The sequence below is a fragment of the Xenopus tropicalis genome, chromosome 2 (assembly GCF_000004195.4).
Source record: "Xenopus tropicalis strain Nigerian chromosome 2, UCB_Xtro_10.0, whole genome shotgun sequence".
In the NCBI taxonomy this organism is placed as follows: Eukaryota; Metazoa; Chordata; class Amphibia; order Anura; family Pipidae; genus Xenopus; species Xenopus tropicalis.
Genome location: NC_030678.2, coordinates 175,282,100 through 175,297,897, shown reverse-complemented (window position 1 = coordinate 175,297,897; position 15,798 = coordinate 175,282,100). Strand labels below are relative to the sequence as shown.

The 15,798-nt window shown below is 48.4% G+C and overlaps 1 protein-coding gene and 1 pseudogene across 4 annotated transcripts in view; one reads left to right on the top strand and one right to left on the bottom strand.

Annotated features, from left to right (window-relative positions):
• The window catches only part of LOC116406442, a 954,163-nt pseudogene that overhangs the window by 125,663 nt on the left and 812,702 nt on the right, over nt 1-15,798 (top strand).
• LOC100488585 (proteasomal ATPase-associated factor 1) overlaps nt 1-15,798 on the bottom strand; it is an 86,184-nt gene that overhangs the window by 49,711 nt on the left and 20,675 nt on the right. For all 4 annotated transcript variants that reach the window (XM_031896335.1, XM_031896334.1, XM_031896337.1 and 1 more), the window contains exons 2-4: nt 14,536-14,576; nt 14,232-14,335; nt 13,226-13,315 (exon numbers count right to left, since the gene is read on the bottom strand). In XM_031896335.1, coding sequence (XP_031752195.1) covers nt 13,226-13,315; nt 14,232-14,335; nt 14,536-14,576 — 235 coding nt within the window. The remainder of the gene's footprint in view (nt 1-13,225; nt 13,316-14,231; nt 14,336-14,535; nt 14,577-15,798) is intronic.

Here is a 15,798-nt window from a genome sequence, read left to right as displayed (position 1 = left end):
GTGCCACAGACAGTCACTATTTATTGGGCTGGGGGGGCTGTTTGTGCCTCTGGGTACTGGGAATGCCGGGGGGGCTCTAAGGTGCCACAGACAGTCACTATTTATTGGGATGGGGGGGCTGTTTGTGCCTCTGGGTACTGGGAATACCAGGGGGGCTGTAAGGTGCCACAGACAGTCACTAATTATTGGGCTGGGGGGCTGTTTGTGCCTCTGGGTACTGGGAATGCCAGGGGGGCTGTAAGGTGCCACAGACAGTCACTATTTATTGGGATGGGGGGGCTGTTTGTGCCTCTGGGTACTGGGAATACCAGGGGGGCTGTAAGGTGCCACAGACAGTCACTAATTATTGGGCTGGGGGGCTGTTTGTGCCTCTGGGTACTGGGAATGCCAGGGGGGCTGTAAGGTGCCACAGACAGTCACTATTTATTGGGCTGGGGGGGCTGTTTGTGCCTCTGGGTACTGGGAATGCCAGGGGGGCTGTAAGGTGCCACAGACAGTCACTATTTATTGGGCTGGGGGGGGGGCTGTTTGTTCCTCTGGGTACTGGGAATGCCGGGGGGGCTGTAAGGTGCCACAGACAGTCACTATTTATTGGGCTGGGGGGGGGGTTGATTGTGCCTCTGGGTACTGGGAATGCCAGGGGGGCTGTAAGGTGCCACAGACAGTCACTATTTATTGGGCTGGGGGGGCTGTTTGTGCCTCTGGGTACTGGGAATGCCAGGGGGGCTGTAAGGTGCCACAGACAGTCACTATTTATTGGGCTGGGGGGGCTGTTTGTGCCTCTGGGTACTGGGAATGCCAGGGGGGCTGTAAGGTGCCACAGACAGTCACTATTTATTGGGCTGGGGGGGGCTGTTTGTGCCTCTGGGTACTGGGAATGCCAGGGGGTCTGTAAGGTGCCACAGTCACTATTTATTGGGCTGGGGGGGCTGTTTGTGCCTCTGGGTACTGGGAATGCCAGGGGGGCTGTAAGGTGCCACAGACAGTCACTATTTATTGGGCTGGGGGGGGGCTGTTTGTGCCTCTGGGTACTGGGAATGCCAGGGGGGCTGTAAGGTGCCACAGACAGTCACTATTTATTGGGCTGGGGGGGCTGTTTGTGCCTCTGGGTACTGGGAATGCCAGGGGGGCTGTAAGGTGCCACAGACAGTGACTATTTATTGGGCTGGGGGGCTGTTTGTGCCTCTGGGTACTGGGAATGCCAGGGGGGCTGTAAGGTGCCACAGACAGTCACTATTTATTGGGCTGGGGGGGCTGTTTGTGCCTCTGGGTACTGGGAATGCCAGGGGGGCTGTAAGGTGCCACACACAGTCTCTATTTATTGGGCTGGGGGGGCTGTTTGTGCCTCTGGGTACTGGGAATGCCAGGGGGGGCTGTAAGGTGCCACAGACAGTCACTATTTATTGGGCTGGGGGGGCTGTTTGTGCCTCTGGGTACTGGGAATGCCGGGGGGCTGTAAGGTGCCACAGACAGTCACTATTTATTGGGCTGGGGGGGCTGTTTGTGCCTCTGGGTACTGGGAATGCCAGGGGGGCTGTAAGGTGCCACAGACAGTCACTATTTATTGGGCTGGGGGGGGCTGTTTGTGCCTCTGGGTACTGGGAATGCCAGGGGGGGCTGTAAGGTGCCACAGACAGTCACTATTTATTGGGCTGGGGGGGCTGTTTGTGCCTCTGGGTACTGGGAATGCCAGGGGGGCTGTAAGGTGCCACAGACAGTCACTATTTATTGGGCTGGGGGGGCTGTTTGTGCCTCTGGGTACTGGGAATGCCAGGGGGGGCTGTAAGGTGCCACAGACAGTCACTATTTATTGGGCTGGGGGAGCTGTTTGTGCCTCTGGGTACTGGGAATGCCGGGGGGCTGTAAGGTGCCACAGACAGTCACTATTTATTGGGCTGGGGGGGCTGTTTGTGCCTCTGGGTACTGGGAATGCCAGGGGGGGCTGTAAGGTGCCACAGACAGTGACTATTTATTGGGCTGGGGGGGGCTGTTTGTGCCTCTGGGTACTGGGAATGCCAGGGGGGCTGTAAGGTGCCACAGACAGTCACTATTTATTGGGCTGGGGGGGGGGCTGTTTGTGCCTCTGGGTACTGGGAATGCCAGGGGGGCTGTAAGGTGCCACAGACAGTCACTATTTATTGGGCTGGGGGGGCTGTTTGTGCCTCTGGGTACTGGGAATGCCGGGGGGCTGTAAGGTGCCACAGACAGTGACTATTTATTGGGCTGGGGGGGGCTGTTTGTGCCTCTGGGTACTGGGAATGCCAGGGGGGCTGTAAGGTGCCACAGACAGTCACTATTTATTGGGCTGGGGGGGGGCTGTTTGTGCCTCTGGGTACTGGGAATGCCAGGGGGGCTGTAAGGTGCCACAGACAGTCACTATTTATTGGGCTGGGGGGGCTGTTTGTGCCTCTGGGTACTGGGAATGCCGGGGGGCTGTAAGGTGCCACAGACAGTGACTATTTATTGGGCTGGGGGGGGCTGTTTGTGCCTCTGGGTACTGGGAATGCCAGGGGGCTGTAAGGTGCCACAGACAGTGACTATTTATTGGGCTGGGGGGGGGGGCTGTTTGTGCCTCTGGGTACTGGGAATGCCGGGGGGCTGTAAGGTGGCACAGACAGTGACTATTTATTGGGCTGGGGGGCTGTTTGTGCCTCTGGGTACTGGGAATGCCAGGGGGGCTGTAAGGTGCCACAGACAGTCACTATTTATTGGGCTGGGGGGGCTGTTTGTGCCTCTGGGTACTGGGAATGCCAGGGGGGCTGTAAGGTGCCACAGACAGTGACTATTTATTGGGCTGGGGGGGGTTGAACTAACACCCCTAACATATATCTCTCACTCCTGATTAAGAATGGAAGGAAATAACATAGATTTATGTACCACTGGAATTGGCCCTGTTTATAACTTAGGAAAATGCACAGAACTTTTGGCATGTCTGGGGTTAATATGCCCTATATCTTAGTTGGGATCAAGTACAGGTACTGTTTTATTATTACAGAGAAAAGGGAATCATTTAACCATGAAATAAACCCAATAGGGCTGTTCTGCCCCAATAAGGGGTAATTATATCTTAGTTGGGATCAAGTACAGGTACTGTTTTATTATTACAGAGAAAAGGGAATCATTTAACCATGAAATAAACCCAATAGGGCTGTTCTGCCCCCAATAAGGGGTAATTATATCTTAGTTGGGATCAAGTACAGGTACTGTTTTATTATTACAGAGAAAAAGGAAATCAATTTTAAAATTCTGAATTATTTGATTAAAATGGAGTCTATGGGAGACAGGCTTTCCGTAATTCAGAGCTTTCTGGGTGCCGGGTTTCTGGATAAGGGATCCCATACCTGTCCTGTAATTGGGGAGTGGCAAGGGCAGATCAGGGGCATGATCATGCATGCATGGGGTTTTATCTTTTCTTATTGGTGTCCCAGTTTAGTGGTTGGAAGAACCCACCAACCAGGGCCCTGCTAATATGGGGCACCATAATTATGGACGGTAGCCTTGACATGATTACAGTAATAACCAATCAAATGTCTTTAGAGCAAACAATTTAATTGTTTGTATAGAGGTTGATAACAAGGAAAGCAATTAGTGCAATATACAGTGCCAGTTAGACAGCTGCATCAGGAGCGCCCCCTTGGGAACAAAAAACAAAAACAAAATCCTCCATGCAGATACTTAGCAGTTAATGGATCCTTCTCCACCAACCACCATGACACCCCCCAGTAGGGCACTTAACAGGTAGAGAGGGTTCATTATGTTCTGCCATTCCATCGGACATGGTGCAACAATTAATCACTTTTGGAATAAGTCACCATTTGTGACTTTTGGCTGTTAAGTTCCATGTTCTGCCCAGGAGTGGAGGCCCACTTTGACGACAGCACGAAAAAGATTTGTGGGCTTGAAAGTTTAATGAGAAGATAGGGGAGAGGGGCAATTGAAGAGCTGAGCTACTTGGATTGGGGACCTGCAGAGTTAAGTCATTGTACCATGAGGAACAACTGCCCCCAACTCTGGGAAACCTTCTGCCGAATAGATTTCTGAGCTCCCAGCAGGCTGTGCTAATTTGGCTTTCAGGAGCCTAATGTCCCACTTGCTTGGAGACTGCAGTAATGAGCTATGGGTCACTTGTGGCCATACGTGCCGCACCGGTACCGGCCCGCCGACCCGGCCCGAGTCATGGGACTCACTTGTTGGAGACTGGGAACGCTTCAGTTTTCCTTTGCGCTTTGCTTTTCTGCCTTTGCTCTGAGCAACAGTCGGACCCTTTTCTGTCTATATTTTAGGAAAGGCCCAGTTGGTTACTAACAGTTAGCATTATCGTCCAAGGCTGTAGCCATACAGGAGGCATTTACTGTACTGGAGACATGGGGCAAAGCAGTTTCTGAATCAATAACTTGAGCTCCATCTACCAATGAAAGTTCATCCAAAGCTTCATAAAGCTGGGAGACATCATCATCTGCCAAGTCAGGAACGTCATAACAATCCAGACCTGGGTGCCTGTGGGATTCTGCAGCCTCGGAGGTTCTTTCCATGGTGCCCAATCCGCTGGAGGGTTTCAGCGCCTCCCCTGGGGTTTTGGACTTGTCCATTTCCGGGTTCAGTATAGTGGTAATGGCCCTGAGCTCCTGATCTGTGGAGATGTTGCCCACTGGTTGTGTCCTTGTAGCCACTGCAGGGCAATATCAATGGACTATAAGAGGACTGTAGCTTTGTGCAAAATCTGAATGGCAAGCTGGCTAGAGTGAAGCGGCCCAGGGCAGCAGGGGAGTCTGGGGCACCACCTGGGGAACAATCCCGCAGTAACATAGGATCAGTATTCCATTATAATCACCAGTATTAACAATTAGGCTCAGTGTATAGTAGTCCTTGCCCTTAACGGGGGTTCAGCTTTAAGTTAACTTTTAGTTTGGTATAGAATGGCCCATTCTAAGCAACTTTTCAACTGGTCTTTATTATTTATTTGTTATAGTTTTTGAATTATTTGCCTTTTTCTTCCAACTCTTTGCGGTTTTGGGGGTCACTGACCCCGGCAGCTAAAACCTATTGCTCTGTGAGGCTCCAGTTTTATTGTTATTGTTACTTTTTATTCCTTATCTTTCTATTCAGCCCCTCTCCTAATCATATATCAGTCTCTCATTCAAACCACTCCCTGGTTGCTAAGGTAACTTGGACCCTAGCAACCAAATAGCTGCTAAATCTCCAAAGTGGAGAGCTGCTGAACTGAAAAGGAAATACTAAAAAACTACAAATACTAAAAAATTAAGACCAATTGCAAAATGTCTCAGAATATAACTCTCTACATCACACTAAAAGTTAAAGGGGTGGTTCACCTTAAGGCTAACTTTTAGTATGATGCAGGGAGTAAAATTCCAAGAGAATTTGCAATTGGTCTTCATTTTTGTATAGTTGTAGTTTTTCTTTTAATTATTTCTATTTTTGTTTTGAAGCTCTCTAGATTGGAGTTTCAGCAGCTATTTGGTTGCTAGGGTCCAAATTACCTTAGCAACCAGGCAGTGATTTGAATGAGAATCTGGTATATAAAAATAGGAGATGACTTGAATAGAAAGATAAGTAATAAAAAGTAACAATAACAATTTACCTGGAGCCTCACAGAACAATAGGTTTTAGCTGCCGGGGTCAGTGACCCCCATTTGAAAGCTGCAAAGAGTCAGAAGAAGGCAAATAATTCAAAAACTATGAAAAATAAATAATGAAGACCAACTAAAAAGTTTATTTGAATTGGCCATTTTACAACATACTAAACGTTAAAGGGATACTATCATGATATTTATGGGGCACTCTTTATTTCTAAATGACACTGTTACACAGCAAATAATTCCCTCTGCCATTTAACCTTTTATTCTTGAACCAACAAGTGTATTTGTAGCTGTAATATTGGTGTGTAGGCGCCATCTCAGTGCCTTGTGCCTGAGTCTGAGCTTTCAGCCAGCGCTACACATTAGAACTGCTTTCAGCTAACCTATTGTTTCTCCTACTCCCATGTAACTGGAGGAGTCCCAAGCCGGACTTGGATTTCTTACTATTGAGTGCTATTCTGATACCTACTGGGAGCTGCTATCTTGCTCCCTTCCCATTGTTCTGCTGATCGGCTGCTGGGGGTGAGGGGGGGTGATATCACTCCAACTTGCAGCGCAGCAGTAAAGTGTGCCTGAGTCTGAGCTTTCAGCCAGCGCTACACATTAGAACTGCTTTCAGCTAACCTATTGTTTCTCCTACTCCCATGTAACTGGAGGAGTCCCAAGCCGGATTTGGATTTCTTACTATTGAGTGCTATTCTGATACCTACTGGGAGCTGCTATCTTGCTCCCTTCCCATTGTTCTGCTGATTGGCTGCTGGGGGTGAGGGGGGGGGATATCACTCCAACTTGCAGCGCAGCAGTAAAGTGTGCCTGAGTCTGAGCTTTCAGCCAGCGCTACACATTAGAACTGCTTTCAGCTAACCTATTGTTTCTCCTACTCCCATGTAACTGGAGGAGTCCCAAGCCGGACTTGGATTTCTTACTATTGAGTGCTATTCTGATACCTACTGGGAGCTGCTATCTTGCTCCCTTCCCATTGTTCTGCTGATTGGCTGCTGGGGGTGAGGGGGGGGGATATCACTCCAACTTGCAGCGCAGCAGTAAAGTGTGCCTGAAGTCTGAGCTTTCAGCCAGCGCTACACATTAGAACTGCTTTCAGCACTAAGGCTGTGCATCAGTTTAAACGGCTGTATTTACTGTTACCCAATACAATCCCTTTTATTAATAAGATATGAGCCCTTCAGTGAATTCCCACAAAGCCAGAGATAATTTAACCCCGTCTGTGCCTCTTTCATTTTGCCAGAAAATATGCAGGACAGCCCAGGCCTTATCAATGGGTCTGTACAATTCATGGTGGGTGGCACACAAATGGTTAAAGTCTTACCCTGCTGTTATTCTATAACATTTAGAGCTGTTTTCAACTACAACTCCCAGCATCCCATGTTCTAAAGGGATGGTTCCCCTTTACTGTAAGTCTAACTTTTAGTGTGTTGTAAAATGGGCAACTCTTAGCAACTTTTCAATTGGTCTTCATTATTTATATATAGTTTTTATAATAATTTGCCTTCTTCAAACTCTTTGCAGCTTTCAAATGGGGGTCACTGACCCCGGCAGCCAAAACCCAATTGCTCTGTGCGGCTCCAGTTTTATTGTTATTGTTACTTTTTATAGCCTATTTTTCTATTCAAAAAAAGTATACCAGATTCTCATTTCAATGACTTCCTGGTTGCTAAGGTAGCTTGGATCCTAGCAACCAGACAGCTGCTGACATTCCAAACTGCGGAGCTGCAAAACAAAAAATAGAAATAATGAAATGCTTCTGTGCAGTTGGTCAGTTTTCAGAGTAAACCCCAGGGATTGTCCCTGTGCATGATGGGTAGTGGACAAGGGTACAAAAGGCAGGGATACCAGGTCACTTGAGAATTGAGGGAAACTTCTAGAAAGTTCAATGTGAATACAATCAGCGCAGCCCTGCAGCATGCATTTATCAGAAGGGCTAATAACCCCAACAGTGGGTCTGTGGGTGCTGTAGCCTCAGCTTCCTCCCTGGCTGCCCAAAATCAGTGTTTCCTGGAGAGCAATGGCCTCTGGGTCAGTAAGTGGGCGGGGAGAGGTTACAGATCCCCTTACACCCCTCAGGTCCGTTGGTAGGTTCCGCTGCTGGACATGGCCATCACTTCCTCCCCTGCGAATGTTGGTCAGTCGGCCGCCCAAGGTTTCTTGTTCACTTGTCTCTGGGTCATGTGAGTAGCCAATCTTCCATTTGATTGGTCAGCCTCCTTCCTTATTAATCATGCAGGATAGGGAGTGTAGCTGCCCCATTAGTGCATCAGGCTTTGGCCTTTAGGCCTCAGTAGCCGCAAGTTCTAATTCTGCACTCAGACAGGCAGTGTCCGGATAGGGGGTAGGGATAGGGATAGGGATAGGGGGTAGGGATAGGGGATAGGGGGTAGGGATAGGGGATAGGGGGTAGGGATAGGGGGTAGGGATAGGGGGTAGGGATAGGGATAGGGGGTAGGGATAGGGGGTAGGGATAGGGGGTAGGGATAGGGGGTAGGGATAGGGGGTAGGGATAGGGATAGGGGGTAGGGATAGGGGGTAGGGATAGGGATAGGGGGTAGGGATAGGGGGTAGGGATAGGGATAGGGGGTGGGGGTAGGGATAGGGGGTAGGGATAGGGGGTAGGGATAGGGGGTAAGGATAGGGATAGGGGGTAGGGATAGGGATAGGGGGTAGGGATAGGGGATAGGGGGTAGGGATAGGGGGTAGGGATAGGGGGTAGGGATAGGGGATAGGGGGTAGGGATAGGGGGTAGGGATAGGGGATAGGGGGTAGGGATAGGGGGTAGGGGTAGGGGTAGGGATGGGGGTAGGGGTAGGGATAGGGGTAGGGGTGGGGGTAGGGGTAGGGGTAGGGATAGGGATAGGGGTAGGGATAGGGGTAGGGGTTGGGATAGGGGTAGGGGTAGGGGTAGGGGTGGGTATTGGCATTAAAAATCCCAAGTGCAAACCAGTTATGATGCAGGTAAGTGCACTCAAGCCCAGTGGGTAACTACTCTGTCCTGGGCCCCCCTGCAAAAATAATCTTCAGTGGGGCTCAGTGTGGAGTAGCAAACTGACCAGGCTCCCTGCCCTTACGCATCTTCCCTCCACCCCTCCATGCCCCCCAATTTGTGTATAAATTCCGCTCCCCTACCTCAGAGCCAGCACGGAGTGGGGATGCAAAATGGAGGAAGCAGATTCTGTGGTCTGGGCCCCCCCGTCCCCTGTATTGTTAGGCCTGACTCAAGAAAAGCCTCCGTGTGAGAACCCTAATGGGAAGTTACTAATTACTGAGAATGCACGGCTAATTGCCCATATGTAAGGGCCCTTAGGGCAAACTCCACTGCCCCCCAATGAACTGACTGCTCATTAGCACATTCATTAATGGAACTATTTCTATCAACTACATCAGCTGTTTCTATTGGGAACACTGAGCTTCACCATGTGAACAGCAGTAGAATGACTGGTTATTGGCCCCCCAGCAGTTACAGAGTGGGGGTCCTGTATAGTTACACCCCCGGCTATTTAGTAATATATAGGGATGCACTGAATTCAGTATTCTCAGATTGGCCGAACCCCAAATTCTTTGATAAAAATTCCATTTTATATGATAAAAAGTCATACGATTTTAGGGTTCGGTTCGGCCAGGAGAGTGGCTGACTGCCCAACCAAATCCAGAACTCAGTGCCTCGTAATATAATTTCTGAGTTTGTATCATGGCAACTGTGGTTGAATTAAAAAGTTTAACTTTTTGCCCTAGCTGGGGTTGCCACCCGTCCAGCATCGGACCGCCCCTTTACATCACAACTCCGCCCACCTACATCATTGACCCTGCCCCTTCTACATCTCTGGCCTGCCCTCTTCATTGCTGCCCGGTATCGTTACACACAAATGTTGGCGGCCCTAATCCTTGCAACCCCGCCTTCCTGGCGTTCCTGTGTTGGGGGGGGGTATTTATATGCAACAAATTCCTACAATTAATGAGAGTAGATTTCAAGTGAAAGTACAGAGCACAATAATGGAAAGTGGAAGCAAAAGTCACAGCAAAACATGAATTTATTTTCTCAATTTTTAGCGCTAAAAATCACAGGAACAAAAAGTTGTTTTTTTTTAAGATTTAATCTGCGTCCAAATGGCTAAATATCCGTATATATCGGAACAGAGCGAGTAAGCTTGGGGAGATGGAGTCATGCTGGGCAGATGTCACGGCATTTAGGGCATAGAGGCACCAGGAATCCGTGGGGCAACGTGAAGTCAATTCATCTTATCAGGGCCGCTGCTGGCCAAATGGGTGCCCTAAGCAGAAATTTACTTTGGTGCCCCCTCCCCCAAATATTACGGAAGTAAAAATAAAATAATAAAAAAAAAACACCTACTATAGGGGCCCCACACACAGTGCCCCCAATTGCCCCCATAGACAATGTCCCCATAGTAAGTGCCCCCATAGATTGATTGAACTATCCGGGAGAGCGGGATGCGCTATAAAAACCGGCGGGACAGTGTTGGGGGGTATGTTATAATATATAAAAATGTTTTTTTTTTGGAGCAGCTGGGATGGTGCCCCCCGGGGAGTTGGTGCCCTATGCAGACTGAGTACTCTGCTTATAGGGAGCGGCGGCCCTGCATCTTATGTCTTTCTTCAACGTTTGGAAGAACTAGTGATGAGCGAATCTGTCCCGTTTCTCTTCGCCAAAAGATTTACGAAACAGCGAAAATGCTGCGCGTTAAAAAAAAATTGTCGCCTGCGGCTTTTCTTTTGTCGCCCACGACTATCCTTTTTTGTCGCCTGCGGCTTTTCTTTTGTCGCCCATGACTATCCTTTTTTGACGCGCGACTATCCTTTTGACGCGGGGGAAACACGTCTGGTAAAACTTTTCGCCCATCACTAATTATCACCAATTTAAGACCTAAGTAGAAATCTTTATAGACTGTCACCTACAGGATATTATCACCTACATTCTATATAAACCCCAATACAAACACATACAAGAGGCATATAAAGGAGATCGTAGCGAGGGACTTTTTTTTCTTACATTATAAAAGCTCTAAGATTATAGACGTTAATACCTTGGGGATGAAGAGATTTCAATGTATCCACCAACTCTCCCGTTTTATGGTGTCACCCCCCTCTCCAATGTGGCTTGACTAATTCAATACAAACCATCTCAGCTCCTCTGGAGATTTATGATGCTTTTTGTTTAGACACTAAGGGGCTGATTTACTAATCCACGAATCCGAATGGGAAAAATTCGGATTGGAAAACGAACATTTTGCGACTTTTTCGTATTTTTTGCGACTTTTTCATAGCCATTACGACTTTCGCGAATTGTCGCGACTTTTTCGTATTGAGCGCTAGAAAAAGTCGCAAAATACCGATCATTGCGAAAAAAAACGCATTCGGATGCTTTTCGGACGTACGTGGATTAGTAAATGTGCCCCTAAATGTTTCTTATACCCTTTATATTAGGGATGCACCCAACCCACTCTTATGGGTTCGGCCGAACCCCCAAACCCACCCTGACGGATTCTGCCGAATCCCGAACCAATTCCTGACTAGCAAGTGCTAATTAGGACCAGAACGGGTTAAAAATTGCCGCGCGCGTAGTGAAAATTTCCCCCCCTGACCATTTAACCCTTTCCGGATGCTAATTAGGATTTGGTTCGGTCAGGACTGTGGATTCAGCCGAAACTGAATCCGTTAAAAAAAGCCTGGAATCACCCGAATCCCAAACTGAATCCCAAACTGAATCCGGGATTCCCTACTTTATATATATTATTAATATGTTCTCCTATTATTTCAGACTCCTATTAGATTTCCCTACGTAGTAAAGGCCACAATGGCACTCCAGTACCTACATTACAGTAACCGAGTCGTATTTCCTGAATTGTAAAATGATCTCCAGTAGTAGAAGTTTTATGGTTGTACTGAAAGACTTTACAAAGACTACATGGAAAATAAACCCTGATAGGGGTTTTCCTTTTCTTTTTTACACGGTCACAGGCATATACCAACTGTGGCACCCTGGGAAATATGGCTGCCCCATGGAATAAACACATTATTATGCTTATTGTATTTAGCTGTATCTGTTACTACCATTCCTCCTCCCTTGTCTGACGGTTTTATGACAACGTCAATACTTTCCATTAGTTCCACAACTGCCTGCCCAATACATATCCTGCAATAGCCGATAGGTTAGGCAATGGGCCGCAGTGGTTCCCGCGTTGCACACAGAAAGGCACACAAGAAGGCGTGACAAAATGCATGCATAAGGCGCGGAGAACGTGACGCATGCCCAAAGGTGCAAATAAAGTGCACGCCCACGCCTGAAATTCGTGCGCAGACCCCCCATCCCCCGGTCCGTGGAAAACATTTTTGGCTCGGTACCGGTCCCTGGCGCTAAAAAGGTTGGGGACCCCTGGGTTAAATGACCTGTAGTCTGGAATTCCTAAACCGCCGTGTATTTTTTGACTTTGTGTTTTTGAAGAGCTATTTTTGCAGTTGACCCTTTCCAAAGGAATCGCAGGAGTGATGAATATTAATATCTTTATGTCTGTTATGATTGGATAGATGCATTTGGGGAATGTTTTCGTCTTATAACAGGCAATTCTTCCTTTTAAAGGCACTAAACACTAAATGATTCCAAATTGTCAGTCTGGAACCCGGAGCGCCGTTCCCTCACACATAGTTACATAGTTACATAGTTACATAGGGTTGAAAAAAGACCATTGTCCATCAAGTTCAACCCATCCGAGTAAACCCAGCACACAACCTATACTAACCAATCTATACACTCACATACATAAACTATATATATACAACCAGTAATACTAACTGTAGATATTAGTATCACAATATCACACAGATGCTCTTCCCTCGGTGAATCCTCCGATGGCTCGTGAGGGATGCTCTGTACTTAAAGCACTTGCCGCACTCGGGGCACACGTAGGGTCTATCCCCCGCGTGCAGACTGAGATGCTCCAGCAGGCCGGCTCTGTGGGAGAAGCATTTCTCACAGTAGCTACAGGTGAATGGTCTCTGCCCCGTGTGGCTCTTGTGATGCCGGATCAGGACGGATTTATTCGAGAAGCATTTGCTGCATACGGGGCACTGATGTAGCAGTAGCTTCTGAAGCATTTCCCGCAGAAGGAGCACACAAACTGCCTCTCGTTGTCGTACAGACAGAGATACAGAGAGATACCATAAAACTATGGCACATAGGTATTCCCCTGTACTAAGCACAATTCAGCAGGAGCAGCCCCCTAAGTTTGCTCATAGCCTGTACAGAGAGATACCATAAAACTATGGCACATAGGGATTCCCCTGTACTAAGCACAATTCAGCAGGGACAGCCCCCTAAGTTTGCTCATAGCCTGTACAGAGAGATACCATAAAACTATGGCACATAGGGATTCCCCTGTACTAAGCACAATTCAGCAGGAACAGCCCCCTAAGTTTGCTCATAGCCTGTACAGAGAGATACCATAAAACTATGGCACATAGGGATTCCCCTGTACTAAGCACAATTCAGCAGGAACAGCCCCCTAAGTTTGCTCATAGCCTGTACAGAAAGATATAATTCATCTAATTATTAAAAAGGCATCTAAACATATAAAAAGGTAAAACAAAATGAAAGTAAAACTTACGTTTTTTTCATGGATGTGGGAGAAACTTGCATAAGGAGACAGAAATGTGCTGGAAATATTCTCCCCGGGGCAGGAAACAGGGATTCTATTCTGTAAGACACACAGGGGAGACAGTGATTCAGTCTCTCATGATACAATCACACCAATACCTGCGCATGGAGACATTTATTTTTAAAAGCAAATTGACCTGTAAACAAAACCTGTATGTAGTGGGTCTCCCCGAGTGAAGGCTCAGTCTTTCACGCTGTCCCCCCACATTCACTAATCACTGATCAGAGACCTCTTTGCACCTCCCAGAATTCCAAGCACAACGACACTGTGGCCAAACCAAGGGGAAGTTTCTGCTACTGGCAGAATAGGGGGACCCACAGGGAAGGCCCTGATTGGCATAGTGATACACACGGAGTGGTCCTTGTAATAAACTGCTGGCTAGCAGTGAGTTAATGCTTCTGCTGTGTTAGTTCAGTTGAAGTAGCATGATACACACTGGAACTGTTGGTATATTTACTAGAACATGGCAGGTAGATCTGGCCTGCTCCATGCTTGCTTTCAGCTTAACAGGAAGCACAAACAGGAACAGGAATATCATCATCAAGCAATGGCAAAAAAGCAGGAATGCCATTAACCAAAATGTCTACACTAGCAGGTTACTACAGTCCTGATGCAGAATAGGTCAAGAAGTAAGGACAATACTTAGATTGTAAGCTCTGCGGGTCAGGGACCTCCTTCCTACTGTGTCTAATACTACATGGCACTTATATATATATATATATTTATTGTATTTATGTATTATAGCACTTGTCCTCCCTGTGTGTAATTTTGTATTTGGTAAGATTGTACAGCGCTGCGTACCCTTGTGGCACTTGAAACTCACTGGGGGTTATTTATAAACACTGGGCCAGGAAATTCACCTGCAGTGTTTTTGTTTTATGCTGAACTTGCCCTTTAATCTGGGTGAAACCACCTTGTGCCACACTGAGCCCTGTGACATAGACATGGGCCGCACCTTGGTGACTTCCTGCACAACAAACTCCTCGGAGGCGGTCACTTCCGGAACCTCATCAGAACTTATTCCCTTTGACGTCAGGCTGCCGCGTATCGTGGGCTTTCCTGAAGGGCAGAAAAACAGGGAGAAATGGGGAAAATGAAAACTACAACCCCCGGCCACTTCCCCCCAAACCACCCTGGCCCCGACCTCCCCCCAAACCACCCTGGCCCCGACCTCCCCCCAAAACCATCAACAGACAAGGGGTTGGCCCTTCAGGCCCATTGTACCGGGCACAATGAGCGGCTAAAAGAACCAAACCTACCAGGAATCTTGCACGATACCCAGACTTCCCCCTCAGCCTCCCTGAAAAGTAAAAAAAGAGTGTAAGCGACGGGCCACAAGGCTACACACACACAACTGATAAACGACTGAACATATTCTAAGCCCATTTGGTGTCATTTCCGGCGCCACCGTGCAGCTGATGTGTGTGCCCTATGCTTTTAGTGCAACTGTGCTGCAGTGACCCCTGGGGCTACTGACTGGTTTGGGGGTGGCAGCAACTTTGGGTTCCCCTGTGTCAATAGGTGGGACGGGGCTGGCGGGGGACCGGGAAAAAACTCAGTGGGCCCTTGGACTGGGAGTGTGTGGGCCCCCAAGGGCCCCTGTACATGCCCCGCCAGGTCCCCGTCCCTCCCTCCGAGGGTGCATAAGTAGAGGCGATTGGGGGATGGAGGCCAGCTGGGATTGGGTCTTGCCCGGCGGGGCCCACCATGGCCGGGGGCCCATTGGGTTTTTTCCTGGTGTCCCACTGACCCAGTCCGATCCTGCCCTGCAGCCCCCACCAGCCCAGCCTGCTCCCCACCTGCAGCCCCCACCGGCCCAGCCTGCTCCCAACCTGCAGCCCCCACCGGCCCAGCCTGCTCCCCACCTGCAGCCCCCGACAGCTCACTCCTCGCCACCCATACGCCTGTGCTCCCCCCATCTGGTAGTCTGGAACTGTGTGTGGGGGGGGGGGAGAGCAGTATGTGGAGCACTTGGGGCCCAGCACCCCAGTACAACTCTGGGCACAGCCGGACTCTATTCTGAGCACGAGGCAGAATGGATGGAGCAGCACTGAGTGCAACTATGTGGGGCGCAACTGCAGAGCAGTAAGTGAAGGCCCCCTGAGGTGTTGCACTACTGGTACTTACATTGCATGCTCTGACTCTTGAAACAATGTGTAAGAAGTCAGTTAAAAAGCTGCATTTGTTCTGTTTCAGGAGTCACAACCAGCAGTGCAGGGAATATGAAAGCTGAGAATATAAACACTTACGTGCTGTTGTAAATATCCTTGGTGCTACAGCTGATAACTAAATAATTTGGTATATGTGTAACCTTGTTATCAGCAACGGGGGCTCTGAACTCAAAGGGGCTCTTGCACCCAAAAAGTCTATGAAAATGTGAGTTTGGAGCTTAAAACATAAAAACTCACCCACATTCTATTCATTCCTGTTGAATTTTTAAAGGCGTATTTATCAATGGGTGAAAGATAGAACTCACCATTTCATTAATACGCTTCTAATAAAAATCCCATAGGGACGAATAG